We start from the raw sequence: 19,296 nt of genomic DNA on the forward strand, positions 1-19,296 counted from the left end.
TGTATGAGTGTGTGTATGAGTGTGTGTATGAGTGTGTGTATGAGTGTGTGTATGAGTGTGTGTATGAGTGTGTGTATGAGTGCGTGTATGAGTGCGTGTATGAGTGCGTGTCGAGGGTAATGTTGTGGTGTTTGTGCTGACAGTCGGCTCTAGCGTGCGTGTGTATGAGTGTGTGTATGAGTGTGTGTATGAGTGTGTGTATGAGTGTGTGTATGAGTGTGTGTCGAGGGTAATGTTGTGGTGTTTGTGCTGACAGTCTGCTCTAGCGTGCGTGTGTATGAGTGTGTGTATGAGTGTGTGTATGAGTGTGTGTATGAGTGTGTGTATGAGTGTGTGTATGAGTGTGTGTCGAGGGTAATGTTGTGGTGTTTGTGCTGACAGTCGGCTCTAGCGTGCGTGTGTATGAGTGTGTGTATGAGTGTGTGTATGAGTGTGTGTATGAGTGTGTGTATGAGTGTGTGTATGAGTGTGTGTATGAGTGTGTGTATGAGTGTGTGTCGAGGGTAATGTTGTGGTGTTTGTGCTGACAGTCGGCTCTAGCGTGCGTGTGTATGAGTGTGTGTATGAGTGTGTGTCGAGGGTAATGTTGTGGTGTTTGTGCTGACAGTCGGCTCTAGCGTGCGTGTGTATGAGTGTGTGTATGAGTGTGTGTATGAGTGTGTGTGTGAGTGTGTGTGTGAGTGTGTGTGTGAGTGTGTGTGTGAGTGTGTGTATGAGTGTGTGTGTGTGTGTTTATATGAGTTTGTGTGTGTGTATGTGAGTTTGTGTATGTGTATATGTATGTGTATGAGTTTGTGTGTGTGTGTATGTATGTATGTGTGTGTGTGTGAGTTTGTGTATGTGTGTGTGTGTGTGTATGAGTTTGTGTGTGTGTGTATGTATGTGCGCGTGTATGAGTGCGCGTGTATGAGTGTGTGTGTGTGTGTGTGAGCCGAGGGTAATGTTGTGGTGTTTGTGCTGACAGTCGGCTCTAGCGTGCGTGTGTATGAGTGTGTGTATGAGTGTGTGTATGAGTGTGTGTATGAGTGTGTGTCGAGGGTAATGTTGTGGTGTTTGTGTTGACAGTCGGCTCTAGCGTGCGTGTGTATGAGTGTGTGTATGAGTGTGTGTATGAGTGTGTGTATGAGTGTGTGTATGAGTGTGTGTATGAGTGTGTGTCGAGGGTAATGTTGTGGTGTTTGTGCTGACAGTCAGCTCTAGCGTGCGTGTGTATGAGTGTGTGTATGAGTGTGTGTATGAGTGTGTGTATGAGTGTGTGTATGAGTGTGTGTATGAGTGTGTGTATGAGTGTGTGTCGAGGGTAATGTTGTGGTGTTTGTGCTGACAGTCTGCTCTAGCGTGCGTGTGTATGAGTGTGTGTATGAGTGTGTGTATGAGTGTGTGTATGAGTGTGTGTATGAGTGTGTGTATGAGTGTGTGTATGAGTGTGTGTATGAGTGTGTGTATGAGTGTGTGTCGAGGGTAATGTTGTGGTGTTTGTGCTGACAGTCGGCTCTAGCGTGCGTGTGTATGAGTGTGTGTATGAGTGTGTGTATGAGTGTGTGTCGAGGGTAATGTTGTGGTGTTTGTGCTGACAGTCGGCTCTAGCGTGCGTGTGTATGAGTGTGTGTATGAGTGTGTGTATGAGTGTGTGTCGAGGGTAATGTTGTGGTGTTTGTGCTGACAGTCGGCTCTAGCGTGCGTGTGTATGAGTGTGTGTATGAGTGTGTGTATGAGTGTGTGTATGAGTGTGTGTATGAGTGTGTGTCGAGGGTAATGTTGTGGTGTTTGTGTTGACAGTCGGCTCTAGCGTGCGTGTGTATGAGTGTGTGTATGAGTGTGTGTATGAGTGTGTGTATGAGTGTGTGTATGAGTGTGTGTATGAGTGTGTGTATGAGTGTGTGTATGAGTGTGTGTCGAGGGTAATGTTGTGGTGTTTGTGCTGACAGTCAGCTCTAGCGTGCGTGTGTATGAGTGTGTGTATGAGTGTGTGTATGAGTGTGTGTATGAGTGTGTGTATGAGTGTGTGTATGAGTGTGTGTATGAGTGTGTGTCGAGGGTAATGTTGTGGTGTTTGTGCTGACAGTCTGCTCTAGCGTGCGTGTGTATGAGTGTGTGTATGAGTGTGTGTATGAGTGTGTGTATGAGTGTGTGTATGAGTGTGTGTATGAGTGTGTGTCGAGGGTAATGTTGTGGTGTTTGTGCTGACAGTCGGCTCTAGCGTGCGTGTGTATGAGTGTGTGTATGAGTGTGTGTATGAGTGTGTGTATGAGTGTGTGTATGAGTGTGTGTATGAGTGTGTGTCGAGGGTAATGTTGTGGTGTTTGTGCTGACAGTCGGCTCTAGCGTGCGTGTGTATGAGTGTGTGTATGAGTGTGTGTATGAGTGTGTGTCGAGGGTAATGTTGTGGTGTTTGTGCTGACAGTCGGCTCTAGCGTGCGTGTGTATGAGTGTGTGTGTGAGTGTGTGTGTGAGTGTGTGTGTGAGTGTGTGTGTGAGTGTGTGTGTGAGTGTGTGTGTGAGTGTGTGTATGAGTGTGTGTATGAGTGTGTGTGTGTGTGTTTATATGAGTTTGTGTGTGTGTATGTGAGTTTGTGTATGTGTATATGTATGTGTATGAGTTTGTGTGTGTGTGTATGTATGTATGTGTGTGTGTGTGAGTTTGTGTATGTGTGTGTGTGTGTATGAGTTTGTGTGTGTGTGTGTATGTATGTGCGCGTGTATGAGTGCGCGTGTATGAGTGTGTGTGTGTGTGTGAGCCGAGGGTAATGTTGTGGTGTTTGTGCTGACAGTCGGCTCTAGCGTGCGTGTGTATGAGTGTGTGTATGAGTGTGTGTATGAGTGTGTGTCGAGGGTAATGTTGTGGTGTTTGTGTTGACAGTCGGCTCTAGCGTGCGTGTGTATGAGTGTGTGTATGAGTGTGTGTATGAGTGTGTGTATGAGTGTGTGTATGAGTGTGTGTCGAGGGTAATGTTGTGGTGTTTGTGCTGACAGTCGGCTCTAGCGTGCGTGTGTATGAGTGTGTGTATGAGTGTGTGTATGAGTGTGTGTATGAGTGTGTGTCGAGGGTAATGTTGTGGTGTTTGTGCTGACAGTCGGCTCTAGCGTGCGTGTGTATGAGTGTGTGTATGAGTGTGTGTCGAGGGTAATGTTGTGGTGTTTGTGCTGACAGTCGGCTCTAGCGTGCGTGTGTATAAGTGTGTGTATGAGTGTGTGTGTGTGAGTGTGTGTGTGAGTGTGTGTGTGAGTGTGTGTATGAGTGTGTGTATGAGTGTGTGTATGTGTGTGTGTGTGTGTGTGTTTATGAGTTTGTGTGTGTGTATGTGAGTTTGTGTATGTGTATATGTATGTGTATGAGTTTGTGTGTGTGTGTATGTATGTATGTGTGTGTGTGTGAGTTTGTGTATGTGTGTGTGTGTGTATGAGTTTGTGTGTGTGTGTATGTATGTATGTGTGTGTGTGTGTGAGTTTGTGTATGTGTGTGTGTGTGTATGAGTTTGTGTGTGTGTATGTATGTGCGCGTGTATGAGTGCGCGTGTATGAGTGTGTGTGTGTGTGTGAGCCGAGGGTAATGTTGTGGTGTTTGTGCTGACAGTCGGCTCTAGCGTGCGTGTGTATGAGTGTGTGTATGAGTGTGTGTATGAGTGTGTGTCGAGGGTAATGTTGTGGTGTTTGTGTTGACAGTCGGCTCTAGCGTGCGTGTGTATGAGTGTGTGTATGAGTGTGTGTATGAGTGTGTGTATGAGTGTGTGTATGAGTGTGTGTATGAGTGTGTGTATGAGTGTGTGTATGAGTGTGTGTCGAGGGTAATGTTGTGGTGTTTGTGCTGACAGTCGGCTCTAGCGTGCGTGTGTATGAGTGTGTGTATGAGTGTGTGTATGAGTGTGTGTATGAGTGTGTGTATGAGTGTGTGTATGAGTGTGTGTATGAGTGTATGTATGAGTGTGTGTCGAGGGTAATGTTGTGGTGTTTGTGCTGACAGTCGGCTCTAGCGTGCGTGTGTATGAGTGTGTGTATGAGTGTGTGTATGAGTGTGTGTCGAGGGTAATGTTGTGGTGTTTGTGCTGACAGTCGGCTCTAGCGTGCGTGTGTATGAGTGTGTGTATGAGTGTGTGTCGAGGGTAATGTTGTGGTGTTTGTGCTGACAGTGGGCTCTAGCGTGCGTGTGTATGAGTGTGTGTATGAGTGTGTGTCGAGGGTAATGTTGTGGTGTTTGTGCTGACAGTCGGCTCTAGCGAGTGTGTGTATGAGTGTGTGTCGAGGGTAATGTTGTGGTGTTTGTGCTGACAGTCGGCTCTAGCGTGCGTGTGTATGAGTGTGTGTATGAGTGTGTGTATGAGTGTGTGTATGAGTGTGTGTATGAGTGTGTGTATGAGTGTATGTATGAGTGTGTGTCGAGGGTAATGTTGTGGTGTTTGTGCTGACAGTCGGCTCTAGCGTGCGTGTGTATGAGTGTGTGTATGAGTGTGTGTATGAGTGTGTGTCGAGGGTAATGTTGTGGTGTTTGTGCTGACAGTCGGCTCTAGCGTGCGTGTGTATGAGTGTGTGTATGAGTGTGTGTATGAGTGTGTGTATGAGTGTGTGTATGAGTGTGTGTATGAGTGTGTGTATGAGTGTGTGTGTCGAGGGTAATGTTGTGGTGTTTGTGCTGACAGTCGGCTCTAGCGTGCGTGTGTATGAGTGTGTGTATGAGTGTGTGTATGAGTGTGTGTATGAGTGTGTGTATGAGTGTGTGTATGAGTGTGTGTATGAGTGTGTGTCGAGGGTAATGTTGTGGTGTTTGTGCTGACAGTCGGCTCTAGCGTGCGTGTGTATGAGTGTGTGTATGAGTGTGTGTATGAGTGTGTGTGTGAGTGTGTGTGTGAGTGTGTGTGTGAGTGTGTGTGTGAGTGTGTGTATGAGTGTGTGTGTGTGTGTTTATATGAGTTTGTGTGTGTGTATGTGAGTTTGTGTATGTGTATATGTATGTGTATAAGTTTGTGTGTGTGTGTATGTATGTATGTGTGTGTGTGTGAGTTTGTGTATGTGTGTGTGTGTGTGTATGAGTTTGTGTGTGTGTGTATGTATGTGCGCGTGTATGAGTGCGCGTGTATGAGTGTGTGTGTGTGTGTGTGAGCCGAGGGTAATGTTGTGGTGTTTGTGCTGACAGTCGGCTCTAGCGTGCGTGTGTATGAGTGTGTGTATGAGTGTGTGTATGAGTGTGTGTATGAGTGTGTGTCGAGGGTAATGTTGTGGTGTTTGTGTTGACAGTCGGCTCTAGCGTGCGTGTGTATGAGTGTGTGTATGAGTGTGTGTATGAGTGTGTGTATGAGTGTGTGTATGAGTGTGTGTATGAGTGTGTGTATGAGTGTGTGTCGAGGGTAATGTTGTGGTGTTTGTGCTGACAGTCGGCTCTAGCGTGCGTGTGTATGAGTGTGTGTATGAGTGTGTGTATGAGTGTGTGTATGAGTGTGTGTATGAGTGTGTGTCGAGGGTAATGTTGTGGTGTTTGTGCTGACAGTCTGCTCTAGCGTGCGTGTGTATGAGTGTGTGTATGAGTGTGTGTATGAGTGTGTGTATGAGTGTGTGTATGAGTGTGTGTATGAGTGTGTGTATGAGTGTGTGTATGAGTGTGTGTCGAGGGTAATGTTGTGGTGTTTGTGCTGACAGTCGGCTCTAGCGTGCGTGTGTATGAGTGTGTGTATGAGTGTGTGTCGAGGGTAATGTTGTGGTGTTTGTGCTGACAGTGGGCTCTAGCGTGCGTGTGTATGAGTGTGTGTATGAGTGTGTGTCGAGGGTAATGTTGTGGTGTTTGTGCTGACAGTCGGCTCTAGCGAGTGTGTGTATGAGTGTGTGTCGAGGGTAATGTTGTGGTGTTTGTGCTGACAGTCGGCTCTAGCGTGCGTGTGTATGAGTGTGTGTATGAGTGTGTGTATGAGTGTGTGTATGAGTGTGTGTATGAGTGTGTGTATGAGTGTATGTATGAGTGTGTGTCGAGGGTAATGTTGTGGTGTTTGTGCTGACAGTCGGCTCTAGCGTGCGTGTGTATGAGTGTGTGTATGAGTGTGTGTATGAGTGTGTGTATGAGTGTGTGTCGAGGGTAATGTTGTGGTGTTTGTGCTGACAGTCGGCTCTAGCGTGCGTGTGTATGAGTGTGTGTATGAGTGTGTGTATGAGTGTGTGTATGAGTGTGTGTATGAGTGTGTGTATGAGTGTGTGTGTCGAGGGTAATGTTGTGGTGTTTGTGCTGACAGTCGGCTCTAGCGTGCGTGTGTATGAGTGTGTGTATGAGTGTGTGTATGAGTGTGTGTATGAGTGTGTGTATGAGTGTGTGTATGAGTGTGTGTCGAGGGTAATGTTGTGGTGTTTGTGCTGACAGTCGGCTCTAGCGTGCGTGTGTATGAGTGTGTGTATGAGTGTGTGTCGAGGGTAATGTTGTGGTGTTTGTGCTGACAGTCGGCTCTAGCGTGCGTGTGTATGAGTGTGTGTATGAGTGTGTGTATGAGTGTGTGTGTGAGTGTGTGTGTGAGTGTGTGTGTGAGTGTGTGTGTGAGTGTGTGTATGAGTGTGTGTGTGTGTGTTTATATGAGTTTGTGTGTGTGTATGTGAGTTTGTGTATGTGTATATGTATGTGTATGAGTTTGTGTGTGTGTGTATGTATGTATGTGTGTGTGTGTGAGTTTGTGTATGTGTGTGTGTGTGTGTATGAGTTTGTGTGTGTGTGTATGTATGTGCGCGTGTATGAGTGCGCGTGTATGAGTGTGTGTGTGTGTGTGTGAGCCGAGGGTAATGTTGTGGTGTTTGTGCTGACAGTCGGCTCTAGCGTGCGTGTGTATGAGTGTGTGTATGAGTGTGTGTATGAGTGTGTGTATGAGTGTGTGTCGAGGGTAATGTTGTGGTGTTTGTGTTGACAGTCGGCTCTAGCGTGCGTGTGTATGAGTGTGTGTATGAGTGTGTGTATGAGTGTGTGTATGAGTGTGTGTATGAGTGTGTGTATGAGTGTGTGTATGAGTGTGTGTCGAGGGTAATGTTGTGGTGTTTGTGCTGACAGTCGGCTCTAGCGTGCGTGTGTATGAGTGTGTGTATGAGTGTGTGTATGAGTGTGTGTATGAGTGTGTGTATGAGTGTGTGTCGAGGGTAATGTTGTGGTGTTTGTGCTGACAGTCTGCTCTAGCGTGCGTGTGTATGAGTGTGTGTATGAGTGTGTGTATGAGTGTGTGTATGAGTGTGTGTATGAGTGTGTGTATGAGTGTGTGTATGAGTGTGTGTCGAGGGTAATGTTGTGGTGTTTGTGCTGACAGTCGGCTCTAGCGTGCGTGTGTATGAGTGTGTGTATGAGTGTGTGTATGAGTGTGTGTATGAGTGTGTGTATGAGTGTGTGTATGAGTGTGTGTCGAGGGTAATGTTGTGGTGTTTGTGCTGACAGTCGGCTCTAGCGTGCGTGTGTATGAGTGTGTGTATGAGTGTGTGTATGAGTGTGTGTCGAGGGTAATGTTGTGGTGTTTGTGCTGACAGTCGGCTCTAGCGTGCGTGTGTATGAGTGTGTGTGTGAGTGTGTGTGTGAGTGTGTGTGTGAGTGTGTGTGTGAGTGTGTGTGTGAGTGTGTGTATGAGTGTGTGTATGAGTGTGTGTATGAGTGTGTGTATGAGTGTGTGTGTGTGTGTTTATATGAGTTTGTGTGTGTGTATGTGAGTTTGTGTATGTGTATATGTATGTGTATGAGTTTGTGTGTGTGTGTATGTATGTATGTGTGTGTGTGTGAGTTTGTGTATGTGTGTGTGTGTGTATGAGTTTGTGTGTGTGTGTGTATGTATGTGCGCGTGTATGAGTGCGCGTGTATGAGTGTGTGTGTGTGTGTGTGTGAGCCGAGGGTAATGTTGTGGTGTTTGTGCTGACAGTCGGCTCTAGCGTGCGTGTGTATGAGTGTGTGTATGAGTGTGTGTATGAGTGTGTGTCGAGGGTAATGTTGTGGTGTTTGTGTTGACAGTCGGCTCTAGCGTGCGTGTGTATGAGTGTGTGTATGAGTGTGTGTATGAGTGTGTGTATGAGTGTGTGTATGAGTGTGTGTATGAGTGTGTGTATGAGTGTGTGTCGAGGGTAATGTTGTGGTGTTTGTGCTGACAGTCGGCTCTAGCGTGCGTGTGTATGAGTGTGTGTATGAGTGTGTGTATGAGTGTGTGTATGAGTGTGTGTCGAGGGTAATGTTGTGGTGTTTGTGCTGACAGTCGGCTCTAGCGTGCGTGTGTATGAGTGTGTGTATGAGTGTGTGTCGAGGGTAATGTTGTGGTGTTTGTGCTGACAGTCGGCTCTAGCGTGCGTGTGTATAAGTGTGTGTATGAGTGTGTGTGTGTGTGTGTGTGTGAGTGTGTGTATGAGTGTGTGTATGAGTGTGTGTATGAGTGTGTGTATGTGTGTGTGTGTGTGTGTGTTTATGAGTTTGTGTGTGTGTATGTGAGTTTGTGTATGTGTATATGTATGTGTATGAGTTTGTGTGTGTGTGTATGTATGTATGTGTGTGTGTGTGTGTGTATGTATGTATGTGTGTGTGTGTGAGTTTGTGTATGTGTGTGTGTGTGTATGAGTTTGTGTGTGTGTGTATGTATGTGCGCGTGTATGAGTGCGCGTGTATGAGTGTGTGTGTGTGTGTGAGCCGAGGGTAATGTTGTGGTGTTTGTGCTGACAGTCGGCTCTAGCGTGCGTGTGTATGAGTGTGTGTATGAGTGTGTGTATGAGTGTGTGTCGAGGGTAATGTTGTGGTGTTTGTGTTGACAGTCGGCTCTAGCGTGCGTGTGTATGAGTGTGTGTATGAGTGTGTGTATGAGTGTGTGTATGAGTGTGTGTATGAGTGTGTGTATGAGTGTGTGTCGAGGGTAATGTTGTGGTGTTTGTGCTGACAGTCGGCTCTAGCGTGCGTGTGTATGAGTGTGTGTATGAGTGTGTGTATGAGTGTGTGTATGAGTGTGTGTATGAGTGTGTGTATGAGTGTGTGTATGAGTGTATGTATGAGTGTGTGTCGAGGGTAATGTTGTGGTGTTTGTGCTGACAGTCGGCTCTAGCGTGCGTGTGTATGAGTGTGTGTATGAGTGTGTGTATGAGTGTGTGTCGAGGGTAATGTTGTGGTGTTTGTGCTGACAGTCGGCTCTAGCGTGCGTGTGTATGAGTGTGTGTATGAGTGTGTGTCGAGGGTAATGTTGTGGTGTTTGTGCTGACAGTGGGCTCTAGCGTGCGTGTGTATGAGTGTGTGTATGAGTGTGTGTCGAGGGTAATGTTGTGGTGTTTGTGCTGACAGTCGGCTCTAGCGTGCGTGTGTATGAGTGTGTGTATGAGTGTGTGTATGAGTGTGTGTATGAGTGTGTGTATGAGTGTGTGTATGAGTGTGTGTATGAGTGTGTGTATGAGTGTGTGTATGAGTGTGTGTATGAGTGTATGTATGAGTGTGTGTCGAGGGTAATGTTGTGGTGTTTGTGCTGACAGTCGGCTCTAGCGTGCGTGTGTATGAGTGTGTGTATGAGTGTGTGTATGAGTGTGTGTCGAGGGTAATGTTGTGGTGTTTGTGCTGACAGTCGGCTCTAGCGTGCGTGTGTATGAGTGTGTGTATGAGTGTGTGTATGAGTGTGTGTATGAGTGTGTGTATGAGTGTGTGTATGAGTGTGTGTGTCGAGGGTAATGTTGTGGTGTTTGTGCTGACAGTCGGCTCTAGCGTGCGTGTGTATGAGTGTGTGTATGAGTGTGTGTATGAGTGTGTGTATGAGTGTGTGTCGAGGGTAATGTTGTGGTGTTTGTGCTGACAGTCGGCTCTAGCGTGCGTGTGTATGAGTGTGTGTATGAGTGTGTGTATGAGTGTGTGTCGAGGGTAATGTTGTGGTGTTTGTGCTGACAGTCGGCTCTAGCGTGCGTGTGTACGAGTGTGTGTATGAGTGTGTGTCGAGGGTAATGTTGTGGTGTTTGTGCTGACAGTGGGCTCTAGCGTGCGTGTGTATGAGTGTGTGTATGAGTGTGTGTCGAGGGTAATGTTGTGGTGTTTGTGCTGACAGTCGGCTCTAGCGAGTGTGTGTATGAGTGTGTGTCGAGGGTAATGTTGTGGTGTTTGTGCTGACAGTCGGCTCTAGCGTGCGTGTGTATGAGTGTGTGTATGAGTGTGTGTATGAGTGTGTGTATGAGTGTGTGTATGAGTGTGTGTATGAGTGTGTGTCGAGGGTAATGTTGTGGTGTTTGTGCTGACAGTCGGCTCTAGCGTGCGTGTGTATGAGTGTGTGTATGAGTGTGTGTATGAGTGTGTGTATGAGTGTGTGTATGAGTGTGTGTCGAGGGTAATGTTGTGGTGTTTGTGCTGACAGTCGGCTCTAGCGTGCGTGTGTATGAGTGTGTGTATGAGTGTGTGTATGAGTGTGTGTATGAGTGTGTGTATGAGTGTGTGTCGAGGGTAATGTTGTGGTGTTTGTGCTGACAGTCGGCTCTAGCGTGCGTGTGTATGAGTGTGTGTGTGAGTGTGTGTGTGAGTGTGTGTGTGAGTGTGTGTGTGAGTGTGTGTATGAGTGTGTGTATGAGTGTGTGTATGAGTGTGTGTGTGTGTGTTTATATGAGTTTGTGTGTGTGTATGTGAGTTTGTGTATGTGTATATGTATGTGTATGAGTTTGTGTGTGTGTGTATGTATGTATGTGTGTGTGTGTGAGTTTGTGTATGTGTGTGTGTGTGTGTATGAGTTTGTGTGTGTGTGTGTATGTATGTGCGCGTGTATGAGTGCGCGTGTATGAGTGTGTGTGTGTGTGTGTGAGCCGAGGGTAATGTTGTGGTGTTTGTGCTGACAGTCGGCTCTAGCGTGCGTGTGTATGAGTGTGTGTATGAGTGTGTGTCGAGGGTAATGTTGTGGTGTTTGTGTTGACAGTCGGCTCTAGCGTGCGTGTGTATGAGTGTGTGTATGAGTGTGTGTATGAGTGTGTGTATGAGTGTGTGTATGAGTGTGTGTATGAGTGTGTGTATGAGTGTGTGTATGAGTGTGTGTCGAGGGTAATGTTGTGGTGTTTGTGCTGACAGTCGGCTCTAGCGTGCGTGTGTATGAGTGTGTGTATGAGTGTGTGTATGAGTGTGTGTATGAGTGTGTGTCGAGGGTAATGTTGTGGTGTTTGTGCTGACAGTCGGCTCTAGCGTGCGTGTGTATGAGTGTGTGTATGAGTGTGTGTCGAGGGTAATGTTGTGGTGTTTGTGCTGACAGTCGGCTCTAGCGTGCGTGTGTATAAGTGTGTGTATGAGTGTGTGTGTGAGTGTGTGTGTGTGTGTGTGTGAGTGTGTGTATGAGTGTGTGTATGTGTGTGTGTGTGTGTGTGTTTATGAGTTTGTGTGTGTGTATGTGAGTTTGTGTATGTGTATATGTATGTGTATGAGTTTGTGTGTGTGTGTATGTATGTATGTGTGTGTGTGTGAGTTTGTGTATGTGTGTGTGTGTGTATGAGTTTGTGTGTGTGTGTGTATGTATGTGCGCGTGTATGAGTGCGCGTGTATGAGTGTGTGTGTGTGTGTGAGCCGAGGGTAATGTTGTGGTGTTTGTGCTGACAGTCGGCTCTAGCGTGCGTGTGTATGAGTGTGTGTATGAGTGTGTGTATGAGTGTGTGTCGAGGGTAATGTTGTGGTGTTTGTGTTGACAGTCGGCTCTAGCGTGCGTGTGTATGAGTGTGTGTATGAGTGTGTGTATGAGTGTGTGTATGAGTGTGTGTATGAGTGTGTGTATGAGTGTGTGTCGAGGGTAATGTTGTGGTGTTTGTGCTGACAGTCGGCTCTAGCGTGCGTGTGTATGAGTGTGTGTATGAGTGTGTGTATGAGTGTGTGTATGAGTGTGTGTATGAGTGTGTGTATGAGTGTGTGTCGAGGGTAATGTTGTGGTGTTTGTGCTGACAGTCGGCTCTAGCGTGCGTGTGTATGAGTGTGTGTATGAGTGTGTGTATGAGTGTGTGTCGAGGGTAATGTTGTGGTGTTTGTGCTGACAGTCGGCTCTAGCGTGCGTGTGTATGAGTGTGTGTATGAGTGTGTGTATGAGTGTGTGTCGAGGGTAATGTTGTGGTGTTTGTGCTGACAGTCGGCTCTAGCGTGCGTGTGTATGAGTGTGTGTATGAGTGTGTGTCGAGGGTAATGTTGTGGTGTTTGTGCTGACAGTGGGCTCTAGCGTGCGTGTGTATGAGTGTGTGTATGAGTGTGTGTCGAGGGTAATGTTGTGGTGTTTGTGCTGACAGTCGGCTCTAGCGAGTGTGTGTATGAGTGTGTGTCGAGGGTAATGTTGTGGTGTTTGTGCTGACAGTCGGCTCTAGCGTGCGTGTGTATGAGTGTGTGTATGAGTGTGTGTATGAGTGTGTGTATGAGTGTGTGTATGAGTGTGTGTATGAGTGTATGTATGAGTGTGTGTCGAGGGTAATGTTGTGGTGTTTGTGCTGACAGTCGGCTCTAGCGTGCGTGTGTATGAGTGTGTGTATGAGTGTGTGTATGAGTGTGTGTCGAGGGTAATGTTGTGGTGTTTGTGCTGACAGTCGGCTCTAGCGTGCGTGTGTATGAGTGTGTGTATGAGTGTGTGTATGAGTGTGTGTATGAGTGTGTGTGTCGAGGGTAATGTTGTGGTGTTTGTGCTGACAGTCGGCTCTAGCGTGCGTGTGTATGAGTGTGTGTATGAGTGTGTGTATGAGTGTGTGTCGAGGGTAATGTTGTGGTGTTTGTGCTGACAGTCGGCTCTAGCGTGCGTGTGTATGAGTGTGTGTATGAGTGTGTGTATGAGTGTGTGTATGAGTGTGTGTCGAGGGTAATGTTGTGGTGTTTGTGCTGACAGTCGGCTCTAGCGTGCGTGTGTATGAGTGTGTGTATGAGTGTGTGTCGAGGGTAATGTTGTGGTGTTTGTGCTGACAGTGGGCTCTAGCGTGCGTGTGTATGAGTGTGTGTATGAGTGTGTGTCGAGGGTAATGTTGTGGTGTTTGTGCTGACAGTCGGCTCTAGCGAGTGTGTGTATGAGTGTGTGTCGAGGGTAATGTTGTGGTGTTTGTGCTGACAGTCGGCTCTAGCGTGCGTGTGTATGAGTGTGTGTATGAGTGTGTGTATGAGTGTGTGTATGAGTGTGTGTATGAGTGTGTGTATGAGTGTGTGTCGAGGGTAATGTTGTGGTGTTTGTGCTGACAGTCGGCTCTAGCGTGCGTGTGTATGAGTGTGTGTATGAGTGTGTGTATGAGTGTGTGTATGAGTGTGTGTATGAGTGTGTGTCGAGGGTAATGTTGTGGTGTTTGTGCTGACAGTCGGCTCTAGCGTGCGTGTGTGTATGAGTGTGTGTATGAGTGTGTGTATGAGTGTGTGTATGAGTGTGTGTATGAGTGTGTGTCGAGGGTAATGTTGTGGTGTTTGTGCTGACAGTCGGCTCTAGCGTGCGTGTGTGTATGAGTGTGTGTATGAGTGTGTGTATGAGTGTGTGTCGAGGGTAATGTTGTAGTGTTTGTGCTGACAGTCGGCTCTAGCGTGCGTGTGTATGAGTGTGTGTATGAGTGTATGTATGAGTGTGTGTCGAGGGTAATGTTGTGGTGTTTGTGCTGACAGTCGGCTCTAGCGTGCGTGTGTATGAGTGTGTATTTGAGTGTGTGTATGAGTGTGTGTCGAGGGTAATGTTGTGGTGTTTGTGCTGACAGTCGGCTCTAGCGTGCGTGTGTATGAGTGTGTATTTGAGTGTGTGTATGAGTGTGTATTTGAGTGTGTGTATGAGTGTGTGTCGAGGGTAATGTTGTGGTGTTTGTGCTGACAGTCGGCTCTAGCGAGTGTGTGTATGAGTGTGTGTCGAGGGTAATGTTGTGGTGTTTGTGCTGACAGTCGGCTGTAGCGTGTGTGTATGAGTGTGTGTATGAGTGTGTGTCGAGGGTAATGTTGTGGTGTTTGTGCTGACAGTCGGCTCTGGTCAGTCCTAACGGAGAGCAGTACGACTCGTTGCTGCGGCAGCTGCGTGAGCGGATGGACGAGGGCTGTGGAGAGACTATTTACGTGGTGGGAGTGGGGTCAGGTGAGCTCCTCACACACGTCCTTATAAACATGATGATGAGAGTGCAACACAGGAGAGCTCACATGTGTGTCTACGTTCTCGTGTTAGACGGTGGTGATTACGGTCTGAATGCGAGCGACATGGAGGCGTCGGTGGCCACGGTGCAGTCCCTGTGCGAGCAGATCGAAGCCGACCTCATCCTCCTCAGAGAGCGTGCCGAGAGCGGTGGCCAGGTCCGAGACTACCTGATCCGCCGCCGCGTGGGCGAGGCAGACTTCCTGGAGGTCAGGTGAGTGCTGATTTCAGTTTACGATTCACAATCGTCACGATCAGCGTGTTCATCACCACGGCAACAGCACACCAGCATGAAACAGACAGAGGTGAACAACAATAATGGTTTAAATATATTTACATGTTCCAGGGGTTTCAGGGAACAGCTTCCTGCAGAGCTGAGTCTCTGTCTCTGTCTCTCTCTCTCTCTCTCTCTCTCTCTCTCTCTCTCTCTCTCTTTCTCTCTCTCAGGGTGGCTGTGGTAGGGAATGTGGATGCAGGGAAGAGCACACTCCTGGGAGTCCTCACACACGGAGAGCTGGATAACGGTCGAGGTTTTGCTCGTCAGAAACTTTTCCGTCATAAGCACGAGCTGGAGAGCGGCCGCACCAGCAGCGTGGGGAACGACATCCTGGGCTTCGACCGCCAAGGCCACGTCGTCAACAAACCCGACAGCCACGGAGGCAGTCTGGACTGGACCAAGATCTGTGAGAAGTCCTCCAAGGTCATCACCTTCATCGACTTGGCAGGACACGAGAAGTACCTGAAGACCACCGTGTTTGGCATGACTGGCCACCTGCCTGACTTCTGCATGCTCATGGTGAGACCTGCTGTCTGTGTGTGTGTGTGTGTGTGTGTGTGTGTGTGTGTGTGTGTGTGTGTGTGTGTGTGTGTGTGTGTGTGTGTGTGTTGATTCATGTGTTTCTTACCTCTCCTAGGTGGGCAGTAACGCAGGTATAGTGGGCATGACTAAAGAACACTTGGGCTTAGCACTGGCTCTCAATGTGCCCGTGTTTGTGGTGGTCACAAAGATAGACATGTGTCCTGCTAACATCCTGCAAGGTGACACACACACACACACACACACACACACACACACACACACTTTAGACGTGTATATGTGGAAGCTCCAGGAGAGTATTAATAAGTTTAAGGTGGTTAAACCACTGGCCCAGTCTCATTAACATGAAGTGGTTATGTCAGTGATTTGCCTCTAGAGGCCGCTCTCATAATCACAGCGGGCTGGAAGCCGGAAAAACTATGGGTATGGATTTTTTGCTGATGGTTCCAGAGATCCACCATCAGTGCCTCGACCGCTATTAATAACTAAATTACATTTTAGTTTGAAAGCAGACCTTCAATATAAAATACAGATCTGATACGAGTAAAAGATTTCAATTTACATTTTAAAAATGCGTCTCTGGCATTGTTCAGAGGGTCGTTCCACACGTGAACATCATAAAGTCACCAGCAACGTTCCACTCGTTAAACCCACAGTGACTGACCTAAAGCCCTGATCAACTCTGTCGTGTGTAACAGAGACCCTGAAGCTGCTGCAGAGGTTACTGAAGTCTCCCGGCTGCAGGAAAATCCCAGTGCTGGTGCAGAATAAAGACGACGTCATAGTCACTGCCTCCAACTTCAGCTCTGAGAGGTGCACACACACACACACACACACACACACACACACACACACACACACACACACCCCCTTTATGGCGGTTTGTTCAGCTCTCTAACCTGTGTGTGTGTGTGTGTGTGTGTGTGTGTGTGTGTGTGTGTGTGGTTTCCACAGAATGTGCCCAATATTTCAGATCTCTAATGTCACAGGGGAGAACATGGACTTATTAAAGATGTTCCTGAACCTGCTGTCCTCCAGAACATCGTTTAAAGATGATGAGCCAGCTGAGTTTCAGATAGATGACACCTATTCAGTACCAGTAAGTGTGTGTGTGTGTGTGTGTGTGTGTTTGTGTGTGTGTGTGTGTGAGATATGTTTTGAGTATGTACTAGGGGTGTGACGGTACACGTATACTGCACATGTCACTTCCTGAATGGATGGAAGAAATAATCATTTATGAGTTTTCCCTAAATGAGGTTTTACATTTACTTTATTTCCTCATTATTCAATTACATTTGGGCCAATTAAATCAATTACTAAACTTAATCAATATAGTAAAAAAAAGTGTTGTATTTTATTATATTTATATTTATTTAAACCGAACATGGATTTTATTTAAAACTGTTGCTGACATATTGATAATAAACTGCATTAAGAATAAAAAAAAAAGCAGTTTTATGTTTTGCATTTTCCCCCCGGAACCGAAATGGAACGGAACTGTGTACCGTTACACCACTAATGTACAGGAAATGTGACCTTTGCCCCCAGACACACTTCGAATTCTCTCAGGGTTTATATTTATACTAATAATCCAGAACCTGTGTTTCACATTATTCCTCTAGACTCGTGTGTTCCTGATGTTCTGTTCACAGTTGCAGTAGTAATTCAGCCTCATTTCTTCTCCACTGCTGATCTCAGTTCATAAGCCTTGTAAAACCCATCATCGCCCCCTATTGGATATTTTTAGAACTGCACTGATAAATCAATCAATTAATACTTTATTTACTGAATACTTTAAATGCTCTGATTAAATATTACACTGAACACTGATTTGATTATACGCCTAATGACTGATGACTGACTTACACACTCCTGTATGACTGAGAATGCTAAATGCAAGCTGTGTGTGTGTGTGTGTGTGTGTGTGTGTGTGTGTGTGTGTGTGTGTGTGTGTGTGTGATAGGGTGTAGGGACTGTAGTATCAGGAACAACACTACGGGGGTTAATCCGGCTGAATGACACCATGCTGCTGGGGCCGGACCCCATCGGTGCCTTCATCCCCATTGCTGTTAAATCCATCCACAGGAAGCGGATGCCTGTGAAGGAGGTGCGAGGAGGACAGACCGCATCCTTCGCCCTCAAAAAGGTTCAGACCTTCAGTCTAAATTATCTAAAGTGTGTGGGAGTCTGTGGCATGTCCTTCCTCATCTCCCTTCTCCCTCTCCCTCCCTCATCTCCCTTCTCCCTCTCCCTCCCTCATCTCCCTTCTCCCTCTCCCTCCCTCATCTCCCCTCTCCCTCCCTCCCTCATCTCCCCTCCCCCTCCCTCCCTCATCTCCCCTCCCCCTCCCTCCCTCATCCCCCTCCCTCATCCCCCTCCCCCTCCCTCATCTCCCCTCTCCCTCCCTCCCTCATCTCCCCTCTCCCTCCCTCCCTCATCTCCCCTCCCTCATCTCCCCTCCCCCTCCCTCATCTCCCTCATCTCCCCTCCCTCATCTCCCTCATCTCCCCCTCCCCCTCCCTCATCTCCCCCTCCCCCTCCCTCATCTCCCCCTCCCTCATCTCCCCCTCCCTCATCTCCCCTCCCTCATCTCCCCCTCCCTCATCCCCCTCCCCCTCCCTCATCTCCCCCTCCCTCATCTCCCCCTCCCCCATCCCCCTCCCCCTCCCTCATCTCCCCCTCCCTCATCTCCCCCTCCCCCATCCCCCTCCCCCTCCCTCATCTCCCCCTCCCTCTCCCTCATCTCCCCCTCCCTCATCTCCCCCTCCCTCATCTCCCCTCTCCCTCCCCCTCCCTCATCTCCCCTCTCCCTCCCCCTCCCTCATCTCCCCTCTCCCTCCCCCTCCCTCATCTCCCCTCTCCCTCCCTCATCTCCCCTCCCCCTCCCTCATCTCCCCTCCCTCATCTCCCCTCCCTCATCTCCCCTCCCTCATCTCCCCTCCCTCATCTCCCCTCCCCCTCCCTCATCTCCCCTCCCTCATCTCCCCTCCCCCTCCCTCATCTCCCCTCCCCCTCCCTCATCTCCCCTCCCCCTCCCTCATCTCCCTCATCTCCCCTCCCCCTCCCTCATCTCCCTCTCCCTCCCTCATCTCCCCTCTCCCTCCCCTCTCCCTCCCCTCTCCCTCCCCCTCATCTCCCCTCCCCTCTCCCTCATCTCCCCTCCCTCCCCCTCATCTCCCCTCTCCCTCCCCTCCCCCTCATCTCCCCTCTCCTCCCCCTCATCTCCCCTCTCCCTCCCCTCCCCCTCATCTCCCCTCCCCCTCATCTCCCCTCCCCCTCGTCTCCCCTCCCCCTCGTCTCCCCTCTCCCTCGTCTCCCCTCCCCCTCGTCTCCCCTCTCCCTCCCTCGTCTCCCCTCTCCCTCCCTCGTCTCCCTCCCTCGTCTCCCTCCCTCATCTCCCCTCTCCCTCCCCTCTCCCTCATCTCCCCTCTCCCTCCCCTCTCCCTCATCTCCCCTCTCCCTCCCCCTCATCTCCCCTCCCCCTCCCTCATCTCCCCTCCCCTCTCCCTCATCTCCCCTCCCTCTCCCTCATCTCCCTCATCTCCCCTCTCCCTCCCCTCCCCCTCATCTCCCCTCTCCCTCCCCTCCCCCTCATCTCCCCTCTCCCTCCCCTCCCCCTCATCTCCCCTCTCCCTCCCCTCCCCCTCATCTCCCCTCCCCCTCATCTCCCCTCTCCCTCCCCTCCCCCTCATCTCCCCTCCCCCTCGTCTCCCCTCCCCCTCATCTCCCCTCCCCCTCGTCTCCCCTCTCCCTCCCTCGTCTCCCTCCCTCGTCTCCCCTCTCCCTCCCTCGTCTCCCCTCTCCCTCCCTCGTCTCCCCTCTCCCTCCCTCGTCTCCCCCCCTCGTCTCCCTCCCTCGTCTCCCCCCCTCGTCTCCCCCCCTCGTCTCCCCCCCTCGTCTCCCTCCCTCGTCTCCCTCCCCTCTCCCTCCCTCGTCTCCCCTCTCCCTCCCTCGTCTCCCCTCTCCCTCCCTCGTCTCCCCTCTCCCTCCCTCTCTCTCCCCTCTCCCTCCCTCCCTCTCTCTCTCTCTCTCTCTCTCAGATCAAACGCTCGTCTATAAGGAAAGGGATGGTGATGGTGTCACCACGGCTAAACCCACAGGCATCATGGGAGTTTGAGGCAGAGATCCTGGTTCTCCATCACCCCACCACAATCTCTCCACGATACCAGGCCATGGGTCAGTCACACCTCGAGTTACAAAACTCCCCAAATTTTAAAACTGAAAAACTTTCCTTGGGAATGTAAAACTGCAGCTTCGCCTATAATAAGGAACTTAAATATAGTTAAAAGAATCTTATATTATAATTTTGGTTAAAAAAAAAAGAGTTAATGCAGTTTTTTGGTTGAATTTTCTTCCCTGCAAATTCCTCAAGGTACATTTCCCATGGAAAGTTTCCATTTTGCATCCCTAGTCACCTCACACACACACACACACACACACACACACACACAC

General features: G+C 48.9%; 1 protein-coding gene across 1 annotated transcript in view; it reads left to right on the top strand.

Annotated features, from left to right (window-relative positions):
- gtpbp1 (GTP binding protein 1) overlaps nt 1–19,103 on the top strand; it is a 22,912-nt gene extending 3,809 nt beyond the window's left edge. The window contains exons 2-9 of the mRNA XM_083566599.1: nt 13,862–13,973; nt 14,061–14,241; nt 14,475–14,823; nt 14,942–15,065; nt 15,543–15,657; nt 15,799–15,943; nt 16,808–16,990; nt 18,885–19,103. Coding sequence (XP_083422725.1) covers nt 13,862–13,973; nt 14,061–14,241; nt 14,475–14,823; nt 14,942–15,065; nt 15,543–15,657; nt 15,799–15,943; nt 16,808–16,990; nt 18,885–19,088 — 1,413 coding nt within the window. The 3' untranslated portion in view covers nt 19,089–19,103. The remainder of the gene's footprint in view (nt 1–13,861; nt 13,974–14,060; nt 14,242–14,474; nt 14,824–14,941; nt 15,066–15,542; nt 15,658–15,798; nt 15,944–16,807; nt 16,991–18,884) is intronic.
- The last annotated feature ends 193 nt before the right edge of the window (nt 19,104–19,296 follow it).

The sequence above is a fragment of the Silurus aristotelis genome (genome assembly GCF_946808225.1).
Source record: "Silurus aristotelis genome assembly, chromosome: 17".
NCBI classification, from domain to species: Eukaryota; Metazoa; Chordata; class Actinopteri; order Siluriformes; family Siluridae; genus Silurus; species Silurus aristotelis.